Below are 16,590 nucleotides of genomic sequence, written 5' to 3' on the forward strand. Positions count from 1 at the left end.
TAAAAATCTAAAACATACCACAAAAACCCTGAAAGAACAAATTAGAATACTTTTTTTTTTAAATGAAAGAGAATTAACCAATTACAACCATGGCCCTAATAATGCACAAGGTATGGCCTCCACTCCATGGGAAGAAAACCTTATAGCCCCTTTAAATTAAAAGTTCAAGTTACATTCTTGTTAGAGTGGAGCAAGGATAAAACTGATTTAAAGAAAGTGTATTTAAGGAACAGGAAACCTAAGAAATGTAAGGAAATATTTTTTAGTGCTATATGGACAGCTTGAACAAAAGTGACATTCTTTCTTAACTAAACGGGTGCTTCCTCTATTTTTTGACAATCTGTGATTTATAAAGTCTCTTTTTATAAATGTCTGTTCAGACTTCAAACACCCCTTCCTCAGCAAGTAGAAATATTGACTGATCCCACATACTGCACAAGTCACCAGGAACTGACACTGAAAGCCAAAAGTGAGAGTGGGAGAATTCTTCAGCTTCCTTTTAACAGCCTCAGACAAGACAGATCTTTGAGTTGGGAACCCAGCTAAAGACAGACAATTTCCTGCTGTGAATAATCCAAGACAATCCCCAAATAATGACTTTACTCATGGACTTCCTACTGCTGTGCAAGGTTGGCTTCAGCACAAAACCACTTAATGCTGCCAATCAAAGTAACCAAACCTGGCTATCTACAACGAGCCTAACTGAATACCAGGATTGTCTTTCTTAAAATGTCAGTGCCTGAAAATCTAACCAAGATGCATAAGGACTGGCTACAATTACTCTGGAAGCAATGCTCATATTTGTCCACACCCAAAAAGATGGAAGAATTGCTGCAGACTTCACTAAAGAGGGCACTGACTGAGAAATTATTTTTACAAGTTTCTAGGAACAGAAACTTGTAAACCATACTGGACAACAGCATTTTCCTAAATCTACAATAACATGATCTACAATTTGGATGGGGTCAGTTTCTTCTTTCAAGTAACTTTAGGGCATAACATAAACACTAATAAGAAAAAGAAACTTTAAAAAAGACAGATGAGAGAAGAATCTGATAATAAACTGCAGAGAATTAGCTGTGTGGTTCAATATTTGATATTGAATTTAAACTGCTAATGAAAGTTGACTGGGAGCCTCTGTGAATAAAATGCTTTGCTTCCTACATAACTGAACATTCTTTCAGTTATGAAAGAATAACAAACTCTACAAACCTTGAACTCTGTTTTCTGGGAGAAATGTGATGGCTTAAGACTGCCCAGATTAGAATGAAGCTCTGCTCTCTTCCTCTACTAAGTTCATCCCATCAGGGCAGATCTACTTCACACTGATAATGAAGAGAAGGAGAGGAAAATGGTCCAAATTCTGTGATCTAGGCAATTCACAGTTTATTAATCTGGTTGCCAGCTCTATCAGAGTAATCACTGCTACAAGAGAAAGCTGTAGCTTGTCAACACTTTACTAAATTTTATTCTGAATCCCTCAAAAATACCTTGAAACTTTGCTTAATTTTACAGCCAAACACAAGATATTTTGAAGATACTATCAAGAGCTTTCAGTTATTTCATAAACACTGTCCAAAGCATACTCCCATTAAATGGTCCATTCTCCAATTGCCTACAGCAAGAAGACACTTTTAAACTACCACTCTTAAAACTGAAGACAAAATTTCATTCATAACCTGACATGAAAAAGAAAGCCACAAACCAAACTGCACAACTGACAGCAACAACCTTCAGACCCACTTTTTCACTTAGAAAATGAACCTGTGCAAGTGTAACTTCACAGACACTGGGGCTCTCAACCATAAAGAGTAAGTGCATAGGGACAAGTTGACAGATTGCATTTCCTAATTAAACTAACACTGTAAGGAACTTCAAGCCAGTTTGCCACATCTCAAATGCTGCCCTGTTCATTCATCTATTGGCAATCTCATGAGAACAGGATAGATAACTTCTCATTTAAAAAAACTCCAAAATAATTCCTATCCAGCACTATATTCTGTGTGAAGACCTAAGAGAGATACTTCTGGAAGGGGGAAAAACTGATCCAAAGAGGAGAAGTTGTGTATTTTAGAAAAATAGGAATTCTGTGAGAAGGCTTTAACATGGGAAATTTAATCAGGCCTCAGGTTCCCTCTTTACTCATTCCAACTCAGGCAGTACCTTAAAATCCTAACACTGCAGTAGATCTAAAGGCCAAGCCAACCCTCCACTATTACAGTCACAGCCTAAAACATTTTTAAAAAGTCAAATGTAGATGGCTGTGATCCATTTGAAATCATTTTGTATATACAGCAATGACTTTTGGGTTCTGCTGGACTGTCAGACTGCTGGCATTATAAATGTACATGATTGCAATAAGAATCAAAAGATCTTTAAACCCCAAACTAGTCTTAAAACATGAATGCCAACAACAGAGACAGGTCCAACAGAAGACAGCTGATTCAGTACAAAATTAAGAGAAGGCAGGAATAAGAAGGAAGAGTAATTCTCTATGAAAAGAACTGTTATGACTTCCTTCATTAACTACTTACATTATTTTGAGACTTCAAATAGAATTGAAACTAATGCAGTTAAACTTCAGAAATTCAACTGGATCTCAGCAAACTATTCTTTCTGCTTATCATTTGAACAAAATATTTCCTAATAAATTTGCTCCTTTTTCAAATTCTTAGTTTTACAAATTAGAAGTAACATTGTCTGCTAACAAATCAGAAAAACATTGCCTTAACACAACTGGAGAACTGGTGAACTGAAAAGCAATTGTATTTTGGGTTGGGGTTTTTTTGCATATTAAAAAACCTGAAGTGATTCTATAAGAGGGAATCTCTTAGTTCAGGTAACTTGATACAGAAAAAAACCCCAGTTTTCCTAAATTTTTAGTTGTAAGAATCTTAAGAAAATTACAGACTTTCTATGTTAGTTCCAGGTTATTCTACTCTGATCAAATAATGCTTTATTCTGAGCCCAGAACAGAGGGCATAACTTGGCCACATAACCATAAGCAAGGTTTCCATCTAAACCTGATTGTTGGAATGATCAACTAAACCATGAATAATTAGCAAATTTACACATTGAGTTTTAAGGCTATTTCATCACAAAATGTATTTCCACAAAAAGAATTCATTTTGTCAAGGGGCAGCTTGATTTTTTTTCCCCACCATTCTGGCATTCTAAAGTAAGCCATAATCTCAATAGTTGCCAAACAGACTATTTTTCAGAAGTGGGATTTCAAAATGGCTTTCTAGTTTGGAATGTGGAAGAAGACAGAGCTGTTTTGTGGGATTTAAGCTATTAAACCTCTACAGACACTTTGATATGGAAGCATAATGAAGAGTGTATGGCAATCTATTTTTAAATTAGCATCTATCACTCCTTAATTATTCGGCCATAAATATTCTCTACAGATGACATTGATGGAATAGGGTCACCTCTGGCCCACTTCAGTGCTCACAGTTCACAGACTGATGCACAATGGGCACAGAGAAACCTCCCAAGCATTCTGTCCACCCCCAGTCCACAGGGATACTACAAGAAACACCAGTACTTGTTCAGCAGGAGGGGTGAAGGACAAGGAGATACAGAGGGAAGATGCACCTCAGTGCAACGAGTACTCTGGAGTTAGTCAAACTGCAGGAATCACAAAGCTGCACATCACTCATGGATAAGAGAAATTAATGTGGCATTATAAAATTAAAGGTTATTGCAATCTTGATATCTGCCCTTTGATCCAAAAAGGGCCATTCAGAAAAAACCCAACCTGTTTAAATAATTAATTTTACTTTGCATTTTACAAAAATATTCCAACTGTCTGTAGAACACATGAGACATTTACTGTACCTACACTGAACCGTAGTAATTGCATGAAGAATCGAACTTAGGATGGCTTTCAAAAACAACAATTAACCTCACTCTGTTAATCATATTGATCATTAAATAATGAGTTTCCAGCAGATCTGCTTACAGAATTCTACAATATGTGGATGAACAGCATTTTTAGACTGTTTTTCATCATGAAAAGCAACTTTAAAAGAAGCATTGCAATCAGCTATGGCTGGGTATAGCGCATTTCCTGTCACACGCACCCTGTGGCTCATCAAGTGACATGGATCCAAGCTGTTTGTTAACCACTGAAGAAGGAGAATCTGAAACAAAAACGAGATTTCAACTTAAAACATAAGCAGCAGAGAACTGCACAGCAATGTCACGATCATATGTTAGTTTAAAATAAAAAAGCAGCAACATAAGGAAGCTTTGGGTTTGTTTAATGAGCAGCCAGCCATATTGCATTTTCTAGGCATGACAGAAGCAAAGCCACTTGTTTCAAACCATTATTTATTCACTGAGTAGCCTGAAGCTTGCTGACATGTTGATAATGAAAGTGCCTGTCCATTACCAAATATTTTACTGCGTTCTTCACACTTCTGACATGTCAGGAAAAACACTGAAGAGTCATGACTCCTAAAGCCTTTGCTCCAGCTACCAAATGACACCAGTGTTTCACACCATGTGCAGAATGTAAATTTCACAATATTTATCCTTCAGTATAAAATACTCCATGGCATACCAGTACCTCCAATATTTAAATACTCTTTTAATAATAATGTTTTAGAACATCAAAGCACCAAAACACATCCTACTTATATGACAGTTTGGTAGTTCTGCATTCTTAGATGCTGGACCTCTGATGACTGAGAACAAGTCTTGATGAGTTTATCACAGTACCACACCCATCAGTCTTACAAGCATCCCCATCAATCACATAAACAAAGAAATAGAATAATCACCCCCCTCAGCAGATAAGTGCCTTTTTTCCCCTGGACACTTCCAGTTAATAACTATAACCAGCAGCACTCATTCATTGCACAGACACAACAGATGCAATAGTCAGTATTTTCTGTGAGTCTTATTTCCCTTGTCACCTCTGAAGACCAGATCTTACTTCTACATTATTTGAAGATGAGCTGATGTACATAAATTAATGCAGTATTCTAAAGATATTGGCTAGAGTATCATATCTTGGTTCCACTTGATAATCATCTATTATAAACAAATTCATCCTAAACTAAAAGGATTTAATATCCTGTGTTACAAACTGAGTCACAGTCTGCCAGCATCACAGCATGCTAAGTGACTTTTAACATAAATGTAGATCCCATATGAGGAAAGCAATGAAATAATACTCTCTCCTACAGGAAGCTCCCTTCCAGCTTTGAGCCAGAGTCACCATTGAGACCTGTTTTGTAGTACAGCCATAAAACCTGCTAAATTGACCAAGCTACTTTAAATACATATATTCTCAAGCAGCTGTTCACTCCCAGCCACTGGTGGAAACATGGCAGTGTGCTCCTTTGCCACACTGATATCCAGGTGCAGGGAAGGGGAGGAGGAGCAAAGGAGAGAGACCAGGAAAGTCACAGTTGTGTTCTGGAGGCTGCCTTGTTTTGGGAACTGGGCTTGCACAGCTTATTTCTGTAACTGAGGAACATTAAATTGGTTCTGGCTTGTCTTCCTTGCTCAACCATGCCCATGCCTTGCACCAAACACACCTAAGTCACACCACAGAATTTATCATCTAGATTTATGGCACGTAGCTATTAAGTAGAAGACTTACATCATTAATATATTTTACTTTCCAAAAGTGAAGTGTGCTTTATATAAAATATCTAAATCAGAAGAGAAGGATTTACAAGGGAGTTTTTCAATGGACTAATAAGCCACACTTTTTAGAAGGTAAATCAGAGCAAAAAGCTGGTGTACAAATGTTCCACATCATGAGATGGTCTCCTTGTGTTCCAGCAGACTCAGCACAGGAATCTGTGCCTCTTTCAAGGGCTGGCTTTGATCTTGGACTCACAAAGTCCATGGCTGGGATTAACTTGTATCAGAAGGGCTAAAGGGAGGGCAGGTCCTGGACTGCAAGCCGAGAAACCTAATGCATGACAGTGATCCCAGCCATGCTCTGTTCCTGCACTCCAAGCCTTTCCAAAAGCTCATATGCCCTTGTTTAAAAGGTTTTGTGCTGCCAAATATTTCACTTGGCTGGAAAAGCTCATCTCATCAACTCTGTAATTCAGACCTGTATGATCAGAAGACTGAACTAACATATATTAATTAGAAACATTAAGAAATTACATCTACTACCCTTACCAACACTTCTAATTTTATTAAGACCTCACTCTATACAGCAGTAGGTAAAAAAGTAGGTATGTTTTGCCATGTGCATCATTCAACCACAGTAAGTGGAAAATGAAAAGGTTTCCAGCTAGAAGTCCATGCCAATTGAGGCTTAAATGGAGGCTCCCACATCTCACTGTTACACCCAAGTCTCCATACAACTCTGTGAATGCATTTCATTTTAATAAATGAGTATTTAACCAACATATAGGAAACATCCTAAATACCTGAATTAGCATGGTTAAGAACAGAGTTGCTTGTAGCAATTTGAAACCTTGTTTCCTTTTCCAAGTACCCTGAAGCCACAGATCACCAGCACCCCCTCAAGTGGCTCTGCAGTCTGGAACCCATACCTCAGGCAGGGAAATCAGCATGACCATGAAACCAGCCTAGAGAAGTTCAGGTAAATGCCTCTTTTTTTAATATATGGCTTTGTTTTGTAAAAAAAATCTGAAAAATATACTTTCATAATTTCTTATAAAGCTTTTGAAAAGAAAGTATTACCAAAACTGTGCCATATAGTTAAAAAAACAAACAAAAATCCAAACTCTTACCTGAGCCTTCACAGGCTGGGTCTACATCCCAATGCAGTTCACCACTGGTTGTAATGTCACCAGTACATTCTAAACTGGAGCACCACTTAAAGAGGGACCTGGAGATTCATAAATTTGGGCAACCTCAAACAGAAAATAGAAGATAATTTTAAGGTCAGTTATATGCTGAAGGATCTTCCTATAGTTTGGGCAATCAGCACCTGACTTCACCAAAATATTAGCATGCCACCTCAGTTTTGGTTGGAAAAAAATCTTCCTTGTATCACCAGCTGGAGGGTGAGGTCTAAAGCAGTGAGAATTGTTTTAAAGTCTTAAACATGATACATGTAGAGGAATCTATGAAATGAAGTATTTGATTTAATAAGTATAAATGGTTGCTTTGCACAATTAATATGCTCTCACAAATTGTGCACTTCAAATGTTATTTCTACATCTTCAAATAAAATTTCTACATTTGAGTGTTAGCAAAGAATCTAATGATAAAAACTGCTGTCATTCCCTTGCTCTTCTCCAAAAGCTTTAACACAGAAATTAAGGTCCAGTTTGCTCTGCTTTAAAGACTCACTGTATAGATCAACCAAAAGCTTAAAAAAAAAAAAAAAAAAAGGTCGATTTGCAGCACAGGTTCTGCAATATGCCAGCATGCACATGTATATACCTGCAAATGCAGTATAAATATTTTTTTTTTCCTCTGGAAAAAAAAATGTTACTATTGATTCATGGTTTTGTGCGTAAGATTAGGTACAACGACCACTGCAGGAACCCTTGATCTATAATATGTTTTTTCTTTTTCACTTCATGATCAGCTGGTTCATGTTTCTGTTACTTTTCAAACTGAATTCCATCTCCCTGCAATTCTCAGAATGAGAAGTGATGTAGCCGTGGTGATGCACATGTGGCAGCAATAACAACAGGTTAAAAAGGTTTACTTTCTTTGTTGTTTGTATATAGCACATAAATGCAGTTGTTTAAATACTGCACTGGATCTAAATGTTATGAAATGCCACAAAAATGCAAGTAAAAACTTGAGCTTTTGAGGGAGAAACCATACAATAAATAAAAATCCAAACTAAACTGAAATATTTACCATAGTTCCCTAATTAAATAAAGTGGCAACTAAAAATATCTAAATCCATTCAATACCTAAGCAAAGACTTGAAGACAAAATAGACCTGATCCATGCAGCACACACTGTTTCTAAAATTCAGCCAAATTCCAAATTTAGACAATAATTAAGAGGGGTATCTCTCTAGAACTAATTGACCAAACATATTAAATATTTTCAAATTTAAATTTCTCCTTTTATAATTCCACTGCCTATACTGCTGAAGACAATTCCACCCCCCAGACCAAACCTCAAGAAGACACATCCTAATGAGCTGGAGGTCAGGGAGAAAAATGGTTCCCCTTTTGTCTCCCCAGAAACAAGTGTTTCCACAGCACTGAGTAAATCTGTCTTTCAAAGCAATTATTCAGTCGGTAAAATGGTTAAATCTGCAAATTCATTGTCATGTAATTCATGATATGGCAATGTAAAATGTAAATGTAAATTCATTTGCATGTAGAAAGACATAAATATTTGAATATTACTTTCCTCCAAGGCTGTGTATGTGGCTCCTGGTGATCCCAAATAAAAGGACTGGATGTTTCCAATAGTTCCCTTAAAGTTCTAACCATGTGGGAACTCAAATAACTCCAAGAGACAGTGTTGGAGAGGATCCAAACTATGTACAAGACCCCTCTGCCTCCCAGTCAAAGAAATTACTCAGCTTAAACCTTTCCATTTGTGGCACTATGGATCCTACAGTGTGCTGTAGGAACCCCACAGGGAATAAATGGGGAGTAAAAAAATTACATTGCATCCTTGAAAGAGCACTAAGGAAGAGATGGGAGAGATGTAGCAAGTGAAACCCAGAACAACACACCCTTCAGAGATAGTCAAATCCACAGATAAACCTCCAGACATGGCTGTAAACAAACTTATTCCCTACTTCAATTCCGTGGGAAGCAATTTAGCAAAAAAAGAAAAAAAAAATCAAAAATTAAGCCATTCTGAAAAGGAAATGGAAGATCAAGATTTATTGACTGTGTTACAATTTTTCCTCTATCAATACTTATATTTGAGTTAATAAACTCTGATATTTAGTTTGCTGGGAAAAAAAAAAAAAAAAAAAAAAGACAAAACAAAAACTGGTAGTTTTTTGGGTGGGTTTTTTTTTGGTTTTGTTTTTTTTTTTTTTTTTTGTTTTTTTTGTTTTTTTTTTTTTTTTTTTTTTTGTTTTGTTTTGTTTTGTTTTGTTTTTTTTTTGTGTCCTGGCAGGAAACTGCAGCCCCCTCCAAGGCCACCACTACCATTGCTGTTCCTATTCTCCTACAGGTAGACAGGCACCCATGTTGCCACCCCTAAGATAGGCACACACCCTCCCAGGATGTACTGGTTTCCAAAATACTCTTAAAACCTCACTGCAGTATTTTCTAGTGTAGAAAGTTATTCAAAATTCAGCAACTGCATATTGTGACTAGAGCATCAGCCGCTGTTACATCAAATTGTTCTGTAGGGCTCCAGATTAAGGAATAAACTAAGCCATGGCAAGACAGCTGTAAATGTGTGACACTATGTTTAAAAGCAATTTAGCCACATCTCAACTGTCACAGGATTTATCCACAGAAGAGACACTGCTAGACATGACTTTGCAACACAAAATACACTGAATTCTCACACAGCATGCAGCTCACTCATTTTTACATGGTGCCACGACAAAGTTTGCTTCATGTTTATGCTTTAGGGTTTGCCTCTTTATTCATATGCATGCTTCTGCCCTAACCTTCTCAAATATGTTATTGCAAACATATTTGAGGCTTCTTGTAATCATTTTTAATTTCAGTAAGACAAGAGAGAAAGAGGATGGTGAAATGAAAAGTTGCTCTATTCAAAAAAAGGAGAGCATATCTGGGGATTTTGGCTAGGTACAAGTATTTTCACTACACTTATTGTAAAACCATAGCACTGAAGAGTGCCAAAACTCTGTTTTACTGAATTGTTACTCTGATTTAGAACACATGCTAACCCAAGCCAAGTCATAAATGTTACTGTTGGATACAAGTAGCACCAAAATGCAATTTCAGTGTGCAATTCTCCTTCTACTCAGAACACAGCAATTTCTTGCTCAGCTGCTCTAACGACCATTGCACAAGGCTGATACCATGCACCTAGAAAACCATTTCCACGCAGTGTCACCCAACCCAAACGTGTTAGATCAATAAACCTGTCCATCCAACTGTTTCCCTGACCATGTGATGATAAACACCACCACATGCAAGGCAAGACAAGCAGCGAATGCAGGAAATGCCTTGTTCTGGAGGAGAAGCATCTCAGCAAACAACAGCAGCACAAACTACAGCTACATCATCTGCTGGAGAAACCTTGGCAAGTGACAACCTGCTGCCTGAGGGTCCTGTGAGGAGCCCTTGGGGGTGGCCTGCTCAGAAGAGGAGGGCTGTGGTGCAGAACCCTCAGCCAGCTCTCGCTGTCTCTGCTGCTCTGCCTTCTTAAGCCGCAGTCGCTGCAGGCCCCTACGGATTATTGCTAACTCGGGTCCCATTAACTCTGACAAAGGGAGGGGAGACAGAGAAAGGGGGGGAGAGAGAAGCATTGAGCAATCAATATATAGAACAGAGAGGAGGGGTGGGGGGACTGACCAAAGAGACAAGCAACAGGTACTAAGTGTCATTGCAGTGGAAAAAAAAAAAATTACTAACAGCCAGAAATCATGAAATGGAAATATTGAAATTGGTTTTCTCTTCCTAAAGGCATCAATCACAGGACTTAAATGTCCAGGATTTGTGCCATACAGTACAGTCCCCTCCCCATTTCCAGCAATGAAACCATTAAGCAAAGAATTATTTAAGGAAAATAGATACAGCCTGGTTAAATCAAAACAAAGCACACAACAGATATATTCATTTTGATGTTCCTAACACACAGAATAAATGAGAATATTTGGTGTAAAACTATGCAACTGTGGTCTGCAGGTAAGGTTTCAAAATGAATGTAATAGCTTCCTGATGATTCCAAAAAAGTTACATTTTGATCAAACCAAACCAGTGCAAAAATTAAACTGGAACTATGGAAAGAGGTGGCAGAACAACAGCTAAACCAAAAAAACAGACTTCTCTATGAACTCATTTTTAATTTCAGACATTCCCTGCAGTTGGGGATTCACAGTCTGAAATCACTGCTAAGTGGTCCTACAGACAAAGTAATTTATAGAATGAAAAGCAATTCTTAGTAGCATCCTCTTAATAGATTATTCTTTTAGTCCCATCTTTAGAGGCTTCACTGTTTTCATCATTTTGTCTTTATTCATTTGCCAGTTAAACTATTTTGGCATGTGAAGTTCATTGCCTGATTACCAGTACTTTTGCAATTTGCTATAAAATGAGGTGTCCAAGCAAGTTTTTATTCTTTCCATGCTCAGTGCAGATTTCCTCCACTTACACAGGCGCTGTGTGGCAAGTGCTCCTCTTTAAATAACACAGATTGTGTCTTTAATAGCAGTGCCTGAATCATACTGAAATGTTAAAATAGTAGAGAGCATTATACTGGCAGGGGACCTTTCAGCCAGGCAAAAGCTTAACAAACATTCTGTAACCCTTATCCACACAGTGAAACAAACAAATCTTAAATTTTCTTTTATAAAGAGAAACAAACCCAAAACCAGAATCCAGTAATTGGAAAGTTAGTGGCAAGCACCAGTTAATACTGATTGGTCATGAAGTTTAAGGTATTTAGCCTAATATAATTTATGGGAAAAATATCCTCTCAGTTTATGGTTGATAAGGTGTAACAAAAATAAAAAGATATCGTTCCTAAAATGAATGTGGCATCAAGGAGATTTGCTATGAATTGTGTTCATGGCCCAAAACCATTTACGGAAAGAAAAACTCCAAACAGCCTAGGGAATATTTTTATGGGAATTTCAATGATGCTTAAAATTGCAGTTTTCACTACTTGCTGCTGATTCAGTTCCACTGAGTTAAGAGACAGACACAATCTAAGATTTAACAAGAACTACAATATCAAAGCTGCTATCCTGGATATGCTCAGTGACAACACCTTTTAATATATTCCAGAATATCTAAGCAAATGTTTATTTTGCCAGCAAATGGAGTGAAGAAATAGAAATGAATAAAAGAAACCCAGTTATTGTCACATTCCCATTCAAAATTTAAAAGCAGTTACCTTACATCAGAACACATATTAGGGTTAAGCTTTGTATTAATTAGCCAACTGGCCCCCTGCATCCCCTCCCCTGTGTGTATCTAGAATTTTATTTATAAGAAAAACTGTATTATATTTTACTCTTTGTTGTACCTAGTGTTTATTAGTAGTTTAAAACATCGACATCTTAAAACTAATATATAAAAATTAAAGGTTTCCACTGAATGGCACAAGCAGGGCAAGAAAATAAATTTGTTGTATTTTTCCTTAGTAACAAGCATGACAATCTCCAGCAATTGTTCTCATTATATACATATATTAAAAAATTATTCAAATGTTCTTGCAGTAACAGGCTACTGAGATTTTGCACTGATTTTGTTGTTTAATTGTAACTTAAATGTTCAAACTTCTAGAACACATATTCTGCTAAAGAAATCTATCCCACCAAGACCCAGCACCAAACCATTTCTGTACTGACTCCATTTTGAACAGGCACTTCATCTCTTAATATTTTAAAAAGTAATTCAGATATAAAAGCTCAAATGCTTACCACATGACACATTTTCTGGAACACCAAACCAACAATAAATTTTAACTGTATACTTATGCAGAGGTACTTTGATTTCAAACACAGGATTACCATGAGTGCCCATGTTGAGTGTAGAAATGATTTATGGAAAGCTGTTCACAGGCCTGGGTTCAGAATTCATGCCCTGAATCTAAAGAAGTCATTTCCTGAAAATACATTCTTCATTTTCTGACTCTTTGCTACAATATTCCAACTTGTATCTGCCATGACTTTACACAAAATAGTGGCTGAAAACCTTTTTTCCTTCTTCCACCTTCCAACATGCCTCCCCAGTCACCCACCTCTTACAACACACCTCTGTCAGGGCTTCCTACTCAGCCCTACTGTATTTAAACTGTTCCTATTAGCACTTTTCCTCTCCCGTCAGCCCAAAAAAGCAGCAAGTTTTATTCACCTTTAAAGGCAGGTGAACAAGCTCAGGGAATCCTGTCCTTGATGTAGAGGACAGTGTTTGCAGGTAGATTTATAGACTACAGAGTGTGAGTAAATAAAATCTCACAACTGAGCACAGCCACAGGTTACCAGGGTACACAAATGTTGCAAAATGGACATTCCCATTGCAGCCTGCTCATTCATAGACCCAGTGCTACCCCTCAGCCCAGCAGCTTCCCCTCTTCCTGAGCTCACCCAGAGTACCCAGAAACCTGCCTTACAGTCACTTCAGTGTCTCTTTTGCATTGCTTCTGAAACAGGATACTTATATAGGTGTGCAAACACCTTGCACTACTACATTTATGCCTGCATGAGTCCTGTAGGCAATTTTAAACTGCCAATCTGACACCCTGCTTAGATTAGTCAAAGAATCTAACAAACATTATACAGCAAATTAGAAAGTATCCATTGTCGGTCAACCAAACATCACTACCCCTTTCAAAACTAAATCTATTCTGAAGTCCAAAGCAACACTGAGAAAGAAGAAATACTCTTAGAAAAGAGCTGGACTAAGAAATAACTTCAGCATCATGCTAGCAGAATAAACTTTGCTTAGAAATTCAAGCACATTTAGAGAAAAATATTTTTCTTGTCAGCACAGATTCCTTAAAATGCACGCTAGAAAATGCATCACAATTCCAGAAGTCCTCTCTGGTGCATTATCTTTTTGAAAGCCACGAAGTTTCAGTGACACAGCTTGAAGCAATGATGTTTAATATGGCAGATACTGACTCTGAAGCATTGAGGATGGAGGCTCCTCCTGAAGGAGACATCCTAGACATCCTCTGCCTCCCCTGATTTTAACAGGCAGAGGTTCTGCTATTCATTGCACTGATGCTGCTACAGCCAAATCCCAGTGGAAGAGGGCAAGATGTAACTACACTCCATGAAAAGAACAGTAAGTTCAGGAAAAAATAAGCAAAAACTTTTTATTTCTACTTCAAAATACTGATGAACCCCTTGCAAATTCCTTTTTCTGACAAAGGTATAGAGTTGATGGATTTACTCTTTCTTTAAACCACAGCTGCAACCACTAGGTAACTACAAAACACCTAAGTCTCATTAAGGATGTGCAAGGAAGAAAACAGATGGAGATCAATTACCCAAAATATCCTAAAAGATAATTGTTTCTTATTTTTCACAAACAATGACAAGATGGATTTCTTCTCACCAGACTGATGCAGCACAGGCTGAGTTGAGGCCCCATAAGAAGGCCTTTGTTCATTGTCAGGAGAGGACAGTAATGAAGTTGAAGGGGGACTTTCTGTCGAAGATGATGTTGAAGGAGCTTGAGCTGACATGGTAGAAGAGGAAGATGATGGAAGCTGTTCAGAACCATCTACTTCCATTGCAGTTTCTGATTCTCTACTAGGTGCCATGTTATTAGTAGAAGGAGCATCAGTCCGATTAGTCCCACCTTTGATTAAAAATAGAACAAAAAAGCAAGAGAAAGAGCTCAAAAGTAAACTTACTCTGCCTCTAAATATCCCTTTGCACTATCATTCCTAAGGCAAATAAATGTGCTCGTTCTTCAGTGCACTAAAATTTTATTTACACCTAGGAAAGGCTGATATTCCAAGCCTGCACATCCACTATAAACACCATTTCTGTTGTTGAAAAGAAGGAAATCACCTCTGGACCGTGATCTTCCTCGTCCTCGATTGCTCTGTGCAACTTCACTGGCTTCTTCAAACCACCTGGACAGCATGTCTGACATCCTCTGCATCAGAGAGACATTGGGACTCTGCTCCCCTGTAGAACAAGTGGTGCTGAAATTTAATCTGCAAGTTTACCAAAAAAGTACCTTTCCACCCTCATTTCTTCCAGGAATGGAGACCACCCCTCACCCCCTTCTCCCACAAGAAATAGTTCCCTTCAGCCTGTTCCCAATGCCCCTGTCTATCCTCATTTCCACAGTACAGGTCTCTGGCCCTCTGCTGGGATCCCTCATTCCCCTCCTGTACAGCTCTGACCTTCAAAAATGAAATGGCAACAGCCAGAGAAAACAGACTAAAGGTGGTTAAAGATCCCATAGAGAATGTTATCAATATATACAAAAAAAAGGGGTTTCAGAAGCCCACAGGCAACAGAACCACATGCAGATTGTAAAGGAGCAAATGGGATCACACCCCCCAGTGTTTGTAATCCAGTAATTCCAAGTACAGAAGGAGCAAAAAGAAAGACTAAGGTAAGAGAACAGGCCCATGTTCTCTCCCTAAACAGCATCTCCTACTGCCTGTGTCAGGTCAGAATCCCAGACACTTCCATTCTAGTTTGGGGAAGCAGGGAAATGAGAATAACAGCACAGAAAATCTGGAAAGGGAAACTATAGGCAGAAAAGGGAGGAAGATTTAAGGGAACTAGAGTCAAATACTTGGAACCCCACAGCTTGTCAGATTTGAACAGGAACACATGATAGATGAAAATTAAGATGAGTGACAAAAAAGCAGAGCTCTGACCTGCTTTGGTATCCCAATTTTTGATACCCAAGCATAGCTTTGGAAATGCTTTATTTACTAAAATCTCAAGCAATTGAGTAATATATTATAAACATGAAAATATAAGCATAAAAATTAGCCACCCTGTTACTAAATGGCATTATAAAAATGAAAAGTATAATATTAGAATCCTATTGCTTTGAATTCCAGTCCCCTAATGTAACCATAAAACAGCATTTCGATTTATAATTGTGGTTGCATATGAGGTGTGCCTGGGAAAAAAATAAGTCCTGGTGTTAGTCCCTGAGCAATGACAACGAAAAAAAGCTCTCCTTTACTTACATTAGCCTAACTGAAACAATATAATTTTTCTGGTAAGAATATTTTCAATACTTTCAATTTTAAAAATCATTGTATAATAGCAGCTCTGTGCTAGACTCTAAGAAAACCATCTTAAGGCTTGGCGGATTGTTAAAACAAGGACAATCTGAAACACATATTTTGGGAATACGTCAGAAAAGCTGGAAAATAAAACCCAAACCAAAGCAAGAAAAAACCCAAAAATGAAACAAAACCCCAACAGAACAGAGCAGCAAAGACAACAACCCCCCTTTAAATGCAAATGCTTTTACCATCTCTCTCTCTCTCACTCTCAGGCCTTGCTCTTGGCCCAGTATCTGACCAATCCCCTCTGAGCCGCAGACGTTTAACGGGAGGCTGACGTAGCTGGGGGAGAGAAAAAAGAGAGAAAAGCATCACACAGCTATTTATGTTCTACAGTACAGGATTCTAGCCTAAATATAAATATCTATTTTCTTAAGTCACCTAAATTCATATCTGTCACCAAAACACAGAACGTCAGCCTTATGTTCAGACTATCCATGAATAAGCACAACACTTATCAACAAAATACAAAAGTTTTAGCTTTAACAGCCTAAATAAATTACTCCCAGAACTAATGCAGCTTTTATTTTAAACTAGCTTCATAATGTTATGAATCTTTCTATAGTGACCAATAATAATTAAGGTTCCCTTAAATTCAGCCTGAATTCTGCAGAAATATTCACCTCTTCACATTAAAAACTATATGAGAGTTTCAGTTTAGCAAAATGGGGATTTGTAACTAAGCAAAAGGAAAAAAAAAATCAGACATTAAAAAAAAGAACACTTTATGCATAT

The 16,590-nt window shown here is 37.7% G+C and overlaps 1 protein-coding gene across 7 annotated transcripts in view; it reads right to left on the reverse strand.

The window, feature by feature from the left end:
• DCAF6 (DDB1 and CUL4 associated factor 6) overlaps positions 1–16,590 on the reverse strand; it is a 73,537-nt gene that overhangs the window by 25,199 nt on the left and 31,748 nt on the right. For 3 of the 7 annotated variants that reach the window (XM_041420899.1, XM_041420900.1, XM_041420898.1), the window contains exons 8-12: positions 16,044–16,137; positions 14,606–14,725; positions 14,145–14,390; positions 10,171–10,338; positions 4,086–4,145 (exon numbers count right to left, since the gene is read on the reverse strand). In XM_041420899.1, coding sequence (XP_041276833.1) covers positions 4,086–4,145; positions 10,171–10,338; positions 14,145–14,390; positions 14,606–14,725; positions 16,044–16,137 — 688 coding nt within the window. The remainder of the gene's footprint in view (positions 1–4,085; positions 4,146–10,170; positions 10,339–14,144; positions 14,391–14,605; positions 14,726–16,043; positions 16,138–16,590) is intronic. The other 4 variants (XM_041420904.1, XM_041420902.1, XM_041420901.1 and 1 more) reach the window with 3 other exon arrangements.

This window comes from Onychostruthus taczanowskii, unplaced genomic scaffold (genome assembly GCF_017590055.1).
Source record: "Onychostruthus taczanowskii isolate IOZ18803 unplaced genomic scaffold, ASM1759005v1 scaffold67, whole genome shotgun sequence".
NCBI lineage: Eukaryota > Metazoa > Chordata > Aves > Passeriformes > Passeridae > Onychostruthus > Onychostruthus taczanowskii.